The sequence below is a fragment of the Filicampus tigris genome, chromosome 14 (genome assembly GCF_054856515.1).
Source record: "Filicampus tigris isolate MCC_2025a chromosome 14, RoL_Ftig_1.0, whole genome shotgun sequence".
Lineage (NCBI taxonomy): Eukaryota > Metazoa > Chordata > Actinopteri > Syngnathiformes > Syngnathidae > Filicampus > Filicampus tigris.
Window position 1 is genome coordinate 22,829,575 of NC_141230.1, and position 11,817 is coordinate 22,841,391.

Sequence of the window (11,817 nt, forward strand, 5' to 3'; positions counted from 1 at the left end):
TTTCCAAAAGTCGGACCCTTCACTGCCATTCGTTGACATTGACATTTTCTCGAGTCTAACATGCAGAACATCAAAGTACTTTTTTTGCACAGCTCATCCAACACAAGTCAGCCGCGAGCATCTCTAGCATCCGGCCGAGCTGTTGTCCTCACTTGGGGCTAGCGTGAAATGTCTCGCTTGAAACGAAAACAAGCACACGCTCGGTCAGCTTAGAGAGCCACTCGACAGCTTTTTCAGTCACACAGCAATCAGGAGTTCAAATAAACAGCAAATACAGCACGGAGGGGGAGAAGTGGGGGGGGGGGGGGTCGTCACTTCACTTACCATCATCCTGGCATGTAACAATCAAAACCTGAGAGATGGAGACCACCAAAAAAAGGAAAGTCCTTAAATGCACAAAGTCCATCATGTCTATAAGAACGACATGAGACTCGCCGGTCAGCAAAAAGGGGGAAAAGGGATGAAAAAAAAGAGAAAAGAGGGGAGAAAAAGCTGAGGTTATCACTGCATGAATAGCAACCAGCCTCTCCTTGTAAGCGGCAAGCAGACCCAGCCCAGACTGCCTGAGTGCTTCTCTTCTTTTTTTTTTTTTTTTTTGGTGTAGTTACAGCTTTAAATGAGAAGAATGCTGGCCAGCCTCATTTTCCTCCCCCTTTTGTCAGCCCTCTCCCATCCCTCTCGCAGTGCCTGCGCGAACTACACCCATGTTCACACATACTTCAAGCGCTCTTTCAACACACAATTTGGGCTTGAAATGAACCCTTTTAATAAATAGGACGACAGCAGCCTCTAATAGTAATGTTTGTTTCAGTTTAGAGGTTTGAAAACCGTTTTTTTTGCGCATAGTTGTACATCGAAAACATGTTTGAACATCTTTGGAGTGCAACAATAAAACAGGGGAACTATCCTCGATGTATATGTGATTGAAATCGTTCATTAGGGAGTTTATGAGCTAGAAGTAACGCTTGAGGGCTTTTGGGGTTTGTTTGTGACACAGTTGGATAACTAAACTGACCTGGGAGCATTATTGCTGGTCCCAAGAGACAAATGGAACCAGAGATTTCCCGTTTCCAAGGAAACGAGTGACGCTAAGTTAATTTCTAAGAAGTTGCGATCCATTCAAGGCCCTGAGAATGAAATGACCTGGATGAATAAAGCGGGTCAACTTAATGCAATTAACATTTACAACGTTAACCTACTACCTGCTGCTTTTGTTTTCTCTGCTTTGCTTTGGAATGTCGTTCAGCGTTGTGCTTGAAACTGCTTGTAGGTGTCGTGTCTTTGCTTGTGTGAAGCAAATTGAGTCGACTTGTATGTGAAATGTGTTGTATAAATAAAGCCGCCTTGCCTAAACTGTGTGCGTGGTGTGCGGTGTTGACCCCTTTCAACCGAAAAAAAGAAAAACCCAAAACATATTAAGGGTGATTTAGGCACTGGAGAAAACAGACAAAACAGCTTATGATGACTAAACCAAACGTATTTTATAATCGATGATGTATATGTGAACGAGAGGTCAAAAAAGGGGCAAAAAAAGAAGAATGTGAGTACATTTGAAGGTAATTGTGACTCTGACACTGAAAGTGGCTTCTAAACAAGATCATAAAAGAACGTTTTTTTATTGGGGCTGTTTGCTGCACCAAACAACCAACAGTGAGCTTTTTCTCTCTCTTTAGGCATCCATAAAAGGAAGAATACAGTTTATAAGGCGCCATCTTGGACCAAACATAGCAGACTATAGAAGTGCGGTGCCATGCTGCCAATCGGGGGTGTGGTTGAGTTGGACTGCCTGTGAGAGGTCAACTTGAAACCGTCAAGCGGTGTGATGATCACCGTGGGTGGCCATCACAGTACCGGACGTGGTCAAGATGACGGAATCCAGGGTGTCACTTGAGAAAGTCACCTCCTGACCGAAGAGTATTCAGGTCTGAGGCAGTTCTGTCAAGCATGTGATGGCTTGTGGAAATGCCATCGATTCCTCTTTGGATGTATTACAGACGACGGATGAGGACGCTGTTCAATGTGGTTTCAAAACTAACAATCGTGAATTTACCAAACGTGGGAATAAGTCACGTATGGGCAAGTCATAAGTGGGTCTCAAGTGTAAACTTTCAACTTGAAAGCAAGTCCCGACTTACTGTGGCAAATTACCGTGGCAACTCAAGTCGAGTCCCCACCAAATATTCAAACAAGTCGAGTCAAGTGGGTCATACTTGGCCAAATAAGACGATTCTGATAAACGTAGTGTACTTGTCTTTGAATGTTTTACAGTGACAGATGACGTTCAAAGTTGTAGTTGTATCTCTTATCTTTGAGTGGCAAACCTTGCATGTTGCTATTCTCTTTTTTTCCCATTGTCTAAGTCAAGTCTAATGAATACCAGTCAATTTGAGTCTTTCAGGAGTTTTAGCAAGCACATCCCTAAAATTGGAAACTCAAGTCAAGTCACGGGACTGGAGTCCCCCACCTCGAGAGTTTTTCAGGGACGTCCTGACAACCAAAATCTCCTACTATGCTTCTGTAGTGTGATCCGGTTATTGATCTTACATTGATTCAGCAATAAGAGTACAAATGAATCAACAAAGGATTTTGGTTGAACTTTCCACACTCGCCCCGAGCCCGTTGGCAGGAAACCATATGATGCCATAAGATTGTGCGATTGTGTGTGAGTGCGTGTTTGTGTCTGAAAAAGAGGAGGGGGTTCAAGCGAAACTAATGAGAATGACAGCTGTTTTTCGAGTCAGCCCCGCCCACAAAGCCAAAGTAAGCCAATCCAGAGATCCGCCGGCGACAATCCTCTCGTGAAACATCAGTTGCGTTTCCTCTGGAAAGGCGCCGCATCTGAAACGACTCTTTGCAGCTCTGCAAAGACTGCCAGCAAAGTCATGTTCACTAAAGAGAGCGGAGAAATGCTGGAGACCGGGGAAGATGCTCAACCATTTGATGCAGCGCAAGTCCACATTGGTACCAAAACTAAAGTTGACAGTTTCTGCATCCGAATCGATAGATCCTCAGTTTCCCCTCTCTGCGGGTTAAGTGTCGGAGTGGCATCGTCAACAGCGCACTATTCTTCCATTCTCGTATCAATAACATAACCCGGTCAGCACACTTGCATCCACGCGACAGCAACTGACTGCGCCCCTCCCTCACCCTTCATCCGCCTCCATCCTCGTCCACACTCACGTCACCTCATGTCAAGACGACTGTAATTCGATCCTCTTCGGCCTCCCTTACAAGTCCTTCAATGAGCTTCAACTTGTCTGGAAGTGCGCTGCACACATCAACACCAGAGTGATAGACTACGACATGTTCTGACTTAGCGCAACGCCATAGGCTCAGAACTTTTACTGTCCTAAATCTCGGTCCCACTTTGCTTCTGTGTTTGCACTTACTAATTTCCTCACTTACCAGGTCTATACCAACTTGTGTTATTTGAACCGCATGACTATGCATGCAACAATGATGCCCCGTACGTAACAAAAAAAGGCATAAATGCCTTCATTAAACAACCATCACTTAATCTGAGGACACCTGCAGACCACACGAATGGAACAAATCAAAAATCGTACAGTTCAACTTCAACAAACCATTCCTCAATGATTTGTATCAAGTTCTACATAGTAAGATGTACAATGAATGTCTCTGCATATACTGACTACGAAACTATTAGATAGTTTTGAAAAGAATGTATTACGTATGTATGCCGGGGGCCAGACTGTCGTGTTTAGGCCACTTTTAAACAACTGCCTTTTCCAGCCATAGTTGAAGTCATATCAGATTAAACCATCAATTACCTGGACTGTGTTTCACTACAGGAACTATTCCATCTGCGTTCCATTTGGTCAACACCAAATGAGAGGCAGGCCAAGTAAAGGGCATACTTCGACGCACTTGGAATTACTGGAAGAGCCAAAAGAGCTTGAGAGAATGTAAGATGCGACTTCCTCATGGAAACTCTTTTCTGTTTTCTGTACATGTTACTCTGAGTTTCGACTGCCAAGGATGTGATTTCTGAACATGCAGTTTCTTTTTCTCAGCTGCTGAAGTCATCTTATTCCCACCCCCATCTTCCCCCAACGCAACAAGACATCAGAGGCCCATAAAATAGAGACAATAACAAAACACAACTTGGGGGAGAAAAAGACATGAATAGTCAGTTGGAATGTACAACGCAAATAAAATCTGGGTCATACCTTTGTCACTAATCCTGTGGCTAGCCAACGTGTACATACATTGTAATTGTAATTGGTGTAAAGTGTGTTCCCTTCCAACGAGGGAACGCGGTAATCCGGCAATCATGTTGCGCACCTCTGCTTTGCACTAATGAGATGAGATGATGATCAGCACAGTCTCTTTCCGTTGTGTGATTTGGGTGCCGAGTCCCTACAGATTAGTCGGTAGAATGCATGCCCTTTCGGGTTTAAGTCTGGAGATTGACTTGGCCCTTCCACTTCTTTCCCCTAGTGAACCCCTTTGTTGTTTTGGGCATTATCTTGCTGGGTGATAAATAATTTCCCAATCAGTTTGGTTGACATTTTCTTAGATTGAACGGAAACAAATGTTTCTGTTGACTTCTGAACTCATTTTTTTGCTGGCACCTTACGTTAAATCTTCAGTGCAGAATAAGCAGCCCTTCCCAGGGGAATCCATTCAAGCCCACAGCATGGCATGACCTTCACTGAGTTACACAGATGAGCTTGTATGTTGGGGCTCATGAGCAGATCCTTTTTCTGTCTCAAAGCGTTAAGGTTCAACTTTGTCTCATCGGTCCATAAAACGTTTGTGTTCGACTTGTCGAGTCTCGTGCCTGCGCTTCTCAGCAATTTCCAGCCTGACCTTCCTGTTCGTCTCTCTGCTACCAAGTGGTTTGCATCTTCTGGTGTTGCCTGTGTACTTTGTTGACGTCTCTGGGGGAAGATTGTCTTCATCCCATCGGAAGCAGCAAATTCATATGATTGTCGCTCAAGGCGATCCACTTCCTGTTGGTGTCTTTGGGTGAGAGTCCGATCTTCCTCGTCTCCTTTAAATACAACTCAGAGGAGTGACATCGCCTTCTCCTACTCACAAACACATTTTCGTCAACTCCCACAAAGCGACATTTTCATCCAGTTGGCCCCTGTTTTCTTGGCCCCTTTCCCATTCCTACTCAAAGCAACGCTACAAGCTTTATAATCATGACGGATGCTCGAACAGATAGTGTTGGGAAGTTAAGAGAACAAGTCCCAGCATACTTTCTATTCACAGCAACAAATAGGAATGCTGGGTGACAAATGGTAAAGCATACACAGAACACTGCAGTCATCATTCACAGACTTGGGAAGCTCCTGCAAGTCAGCAACAAACCACCAGTGGAATGGATTTCCTCAGCAATGGGGGAGGAAGAAATGGGAAATAAGCAATAGAGTCAATTGATCCATTTGGTGTCAAACTAATGGTGCAATGAGGTATTCCATTTTAATTACGATTGCAAAGCTTTAGCACTGCACTGCATCACATTGAGAGTTGTGTCCTGAATTTTGCCCCACCGAAAGTCAAAAATCCCTGAATAAGGTAACCGCAATTACTGGATTCCCGGCGCATGTATTCCTGTAGTTTGGGCTGGTGAGTGTATGAAAAGTAGATGCCCGCCTTGGTAACACATCCAGTCAATTTTTGTCTTCCAAATATTGCATATGGCACAACCCGACAATAACGGTATAATGCTTTTACTAATGCACATCCACATGTAGGTTTGGCTTGTCATGGTAGAGCGGAAATGATTTTCACCTTGTGGAAAATGTGAGGAGGACTGAGGCCACAGAGCATGAGTCATTGGCCAGCTATCTTTGAGGGGGGATGGGAGTCTTGCCTTGGCGAGCTGGACTTGTTTACTTTTCAGACAGAGGAGTTGGGAGGCACAAGAAGGGAAGAAAGCATGGGTAGAAACCAAAGTGAGAAAAGTTACACCGTGTCACCCTGGAGGGCTTCGGGACAGCAACACAATGACAGTGAAGGTTTAAGCACACGCACTGAAATCTTGACTTGCCTTCACTGCATGCGGAAGCCCTCAATGTCGAGACTGAGTTCTCAAGTTGAACACATTAACACCGTCCTCATGTTGGGATCAATTGTCACCGTACGAAAAGCATTTTATATATCAAGCTAGATGTTTGTGATACTTTGTGTCCTAAAACAATCACAGAATGACAGCTTCCAATATCCTGGTGAGGCATCGAGCTGGTCCAGGCCAGAAGCCAGAATGTTCCTACTCAATCTAAAGTTTGATTGATGATAGCCTGACTTTCCTCCCCATTTTTCTGAAACAGACTTTCCTCAGGAATCTAAGATGAATGATCCCCCACTTGTTGGAACATAACCTCAGTTCACTTGAAAAGAAGGAGCCGTTCCAACCTGCTTGCCTGCCTGTTATTTTTGCTATATTCGCTTGTTGCTCTAATACTAGAGTGGCTCACACCACCAGAGACAAATTCCCTGGATGATGCCCTTGGTTTATGATGCTGCTGACCTATGCCATTTCGAGGCTACAAAAGCACGCTGGGAAGTCATTTGTGCAACAGCGTAATAATACGTCGACATGCAGCACAAGTCGCCTACAATCAACTACTTAATGTTTTTGATTGTTTTCAATGTATGGCTTAGGAGTGTTTTTTTATACCAATTTCTATTGTAATTAAGTGTTGTTACAAAGTTAGCTTAGACTACAACGCATTACAAGTTACGTATAAATTCAGCTAGCATGACCACCGCGTGTACACAAGCCCATCATAAACTGAGGACCTCATGCACAATCCATCCCCAGACTTTGCTTAGCTTTTTAACACTTGCATTTGATAATCTTAGCAGCAATATCTTAAACCTAGGCCATAGCAAAACCTCTCATGCAGTGCACGCAAATTTCGGTTCTCACTAACTTGAATTCAACCCCTTTTCGTAATTACTACAACAGCTTCTGCAGCGAGAGACTCTTTCACAACACTGGTTCAATTAGTTGAAAATGGCGGCGTAGCAAATGCACAACTCATCCGAGCTCTTTTCACCACAAACTTGGAAGCAATTTTGCAAACGGAGGCAGAAAAAGTCCAGGCCTCATGGAGCTTTAGTAATAATGGTGTCTCATCTTACAATGTATTCTGGATGAGGTCAGCCCAAATCTGTAGTTTTTGCTAATGTAAATACCGTATGTGGATGTCATGTTAACGCTCGAGTTAACTTGAGGATAATATATTGCAAAAAAAACACATTGAATTTACTCAAGTGACTCAAAGTGTGTCTCGCAAGAAAATTGAGTACTCCAGTGATGTCGCATTTTTATTGGTTGCTTCTTGCGTTCTTGGTTTCCCCATCCAAGGATGGGCCGCAGGGGGCGTGGAGGTTGGGGGTGGGATCATGACCGTTATATTCCAGTCGACTCTGCAGATGGGCAGACTTCCCCGGTGTGTCTGATGAGGGCAGGGAAGCGGCTGGGGGGGGATGGGTGGACTTTTCCTGCAGCCCTAACTGGAATGTGTAATTCATCACTCGTTGAGGTCTATCTGCCAAAAAAGTAAATATGTATAATTCTCAAAGGGAAGGTTGTTAAAATCTGCAAGGCGCATTGCTCAATGCAAAAATACAAAGCAGCTTCTGTACAAAAAAATACTCAGCATAATTACGCTTCATCATTGGCAGAGACTCCAAAAGAAACTGGAAACGTCTGCTGAGCTTGTTGATGACAAAGGATATCGAGCAGTTTGACAATAATCTCCTCCACCCCCACCCTTAACAAGAGAAGACAAAAACGCTTGCAGACCACAGGCCTGTTCAGACAACCATTAAGGTCTGAAACCTACCCTGGTAAAAAAGCTGAGTGATGGGGAAGCAAACCTGACCTCAGGCAGGTAACGTTACAAATAGCTGATAGATGACTAATGACAGCTGCTCAGCGAGGTATTCATTTAATTCTGCTGGCTCGGAGTTGCTACAGGTAAGAAGTGTGAGCAGCGCCTGCAGTGACGTGTGTCTACGGCTTATCTTTTTCTTTCATTGGTGTGACACTGGCAACGTGTGAGGCTTCCTTGACATTAATTCATGGAGCTTCAGCTTTCGTGCGCGGACTTGTTAGCTGCTAAGGGAAAAAAGCTAAGTGAGTTGCCCCATAGAGTGAAGAATGACATTATCTTGTTAGGTTACAATGGATGGATTTCAACCATAGTTTTCTTGTGCATATAACCTGAAAAAGAAGGATCAGATAGTGCGCTGGGATGGCCGCTCAAGAGCGCCTCGTTGTTGGCTGTGAGTGTGCAAGTGACTGAGTGAAAGAAGTTTTGTTTTTTTTTTAGGTCAAGGGCTTCACACCGCAATGGCTGTTTGAGAGCGCCCCGTTGTTGTGCGGCGGAAAAACCCGCCTTCGGATATAATCCAAGCAGCAAATAATTTCATGTGGTCTCTTTATATTGATTTTCACATACGGGATCACGGTATAGATAGATACATACACAACAGTTGCACTAATACATATACTATTTTGTCTTTGTGCCTGTAGTTCATCAAAAGTAATTAAAAACAAATGCCGTAAAATTATATCCCTCGAAATCTGCTACAGTGGCTATTTACCTTCAAGTTGGCCTTGGTGCGCACCAAATGTACTCGGACGCTCAAGTCAAACAATGACCTCATTGCTTAGATGCGCTCACCACATCAGACTGGGAAGGCAGAGTCATTATGGTTGTTTCCTGTAGATGCAACTGGCCTGGAATCCCCCAGTCTGGTGAGATTGAATCGCTTTAACCCTTAAAACTGCTGAGTCACACCCTCCCTCAAGTGGTGGCCAGGGGGGCAAAAAAGGTTCCGAGGGCAAAACCTCACATCTGGGATTAGTGTAGGATGTGCGCCGAATGCAGCGGATCTCCACACGCCGGTAATTCAACACCTTGTTTGGATTTGTTCAGGCGGAGCAGATCAATGATTGTGTTCTGTGTTCTGCGCCTTGCACAAGCACAAACTCATCTGGACAGGGGAAGCTTTGACACTGTTTACATTGGTCCTCGCTTGCAGATGCTCAACTTTTCCCTTCGTACAATTGCGTCCAGTTTCGTTTCCTCACGTTTCTGGTGGAATGACACGCCCGTTCAGGATCACAACTTAGTCACGTTTACGTTGTGCAACTGTTCCTTTAAGAAGTTAACGTCAGTCGAGTTTGGATTTTCATCATTTGAACACTGTGGTCTCCAGCCTGCCAACGTCTCTTCAAAATGTCTGCTTTGGCTTCAGCCTGCACCCTTTTCCAGCACAGGCATGTTTACTTTCAACATATTATTCGGTTCGAATGGTTGCGCTCTGAAATCTGGAGGAACAAATGCAAAAGCTACACCTAAATCATTTCTAATGGAATGAGTTTAAATCAAATTTCACTGGTGAAATCCTCTTTCCTTTATTTGACTAATGATACTTCAACTTGGAGCAATCCATCATCTGAACAAAAGCATTCTGTTACAACGTATAGAGGCCCGTATAGCCTCTCCATACTTCCCCGTTTCGAACGCTGCGAGTTGCAACTGGCCCCGACCAATTGATGGACACGTTTGCCTGATAAAATTGCAGCAGATCAACAGAAAGGACATTCTGTGACATGCCAACCGGTCGTATATAAACACCAGGACTTTTTCTCTCCTGGGGCTCAAGGGGGGCTTGAGCGATACACATGCAGGCTGAGAAAATAATTCAAGAAATAAACATCATTTTGTCAATCAATTCAGATGCTGGAAGGGCTTAACTAGGGCTACTCAGATTTCTGATGAGGCTATAGCCCACCCTAGCCCTGGTTTAGCGCCATCCCTGATACATACTGTGTACATATAGAAGCTGCGGGATGCTCAGGTTATTGTGAGCAGTTGCGTTGTCCTGATGAAGTGGCCACGAATTGTCCTGTCCCAAAGCTTACCTCTTCTCGCGCACTGAACAAAGCTAACACCACAGAGTCTCTTTGTAGACGTTAGTTGATCATCTAGCCCAGGGGTGTCGGACTACGGTCCTCGAGGGCCGCTGTCCTGCCTGTTTTCCATCTGTCCCCGCTGCAACACACCTGTTTCAAATGATCAGTTCATCAGCAAGTTCTGCAGGAGCCTGATCCCGATCCCGATCGTTTGAATCAGGTATGCTGGACGAGGAAACCTCTAAGACATGCAGGAGGGCGGCCCCCGAGGACTAGAGTTTGACACCCCTGAATTCTAGCACATTTGTTTCCCCCTTTGGCTGTTCGAGTCACAATGGAACAGTTCCCCCCGCCACAGAGCCCTAATGGAAGAGTCCCATCGGTTGAATCTTTCTTTATTAACCAAAACGTAGCCGACGAACATACAAATAAACTCTGGCAGATTTGCATTTTCACTGGGGAAATGTTCCTTCCCAGCCCTGAATGAAAGCTGATTTAAGAGAATATCAAAGCAGACGACGCCTTCCTAGTTAAGCACATCGAAAAGCTCAGCAGCCAAACGTTTCCAGAGTATGTGAGAGTGTTTGGTGCGGGCCAGTGTTGAATGTTTGGCTCGGTTAGAACATTTTCACGAGAAACAGCTGCTGGCTGGGAACAAAGCACATAAAGTGTCTTCGGGGTGCCATCTTATCAAACCAACTCGCTGAGAACCACACGAAATTAAACAACTCCATAAAGTCAAAGCTGTAGGAAAGAAAGTCAGAACGGTGACATGCACGGTCTCCATTGTATAAGCTTGCTTGACGCAACATTGCTGTGCAATGCAACGCAACGTAATTGACCATTTTCCACAGAAAGCACACAGTGCATAAATGACATGTATCAATGAGGAGGGACAAAAAATACGACAAGTTTTTCTTTGTGAATGTCAAAAGTCATCAGAAAAAGAAATACTCAAGTAAAGTACAGATACCTGAAGAATGCACAAAAGTACAGTGATGATAAATGAAGTCACTGTACTCAAGTAACAACAGGAAGGAAGTCTATCGGAGGTTGTTTTAAGAGGAACAGCACATGCTCCAATTACTCAAATGTGCAGTCAGGGGCCTTTTTTGCCAGCTAAAGAAGAATTGTTCTTGTTCAAGAAAATTGGCAATGGAGGTGCACTCCTCTTGTTCACGTTTGAAGAAACAATAACGGGAAAACGTTCCTCCCATCTGGATGGCGATCCAGCTGTGGAGTGTTTGCTTGGCTTTTTTTGAACAATAACACTTGTTTTCCACATCGTTTGCTTGGCTTTTTTTTTTTAACAATAACACTTGTTTTCCACATCAGTGGACATGTCAGGCAGTTTGCTTGGATTTTTTTTTCTTTTTTTTTAATTAAAATGTGTCCTTTCCCCAGAATCTTTCCAGGAATTTTGTTGAGATTCTTTGCAAGATTGAGGAACAGAATTGCTGATTCGATGGACCAGTTTTAAATAAATAAATGTATAGTTGAAGTTAGGGTGGCCTCTAGTGGGCATTTCATTTGTCTGTGTAATGTGTATTTTTTTCTCTCTCTGTTTCCTGAAACCTCCAGTATGTTCTTTTCTCAGAAACAGCAATAATGTTCCTGGGTCAGTTTGACCCAGAGCCTGTGTAATCATCCAAAAGCGTCAGAAGTGACAACAATCTCCATTGTTAATACAATTGCTAACCCTTTCATTACTACTTTTTTTACATGACATTTGAAAAGGTGCCAATTTGGCTTAAATTTAAGTGTAATTGGTCTGCTTCTAGATTGCTCCAACAATTATCAACACTTTGGAGTGAAATGTGATTTCATTTCTCGCTATATATAATATACATATATCTCCCAAATAAAGCAATGTCCTTACTAAGGATTTCGTTGCAACTCTTTTCATTGTT

At 43.8% G+C, this 11,817-nt stretch overlaps 1 protein-coding gene across 1 annotated transcript in view; it reads right to left on the reverse strand.

Annotated features, from left to right (window-relative positions):
- Positions 1-568, reverse strand: part of col5a2a (collagen, type V, alpha 2a) — a 37,615-nt gene extending 37,047 nt beyond the window's left edge. Inside the window, exon 1 of the mRNA XM_086051899.1 lies at positions 325-568. Within this exon, the coding sequence (XP_085908025.1) occupies positions 325-409 (85 nt within the window). The 5' untranslated portion in view covers positions 410-568. The remainder of the gene's footprint in view (positions 1-324) is intronic.
- Between the last annotated feature and the right edge of the window lie 11,249 nt (positions 569-11,817).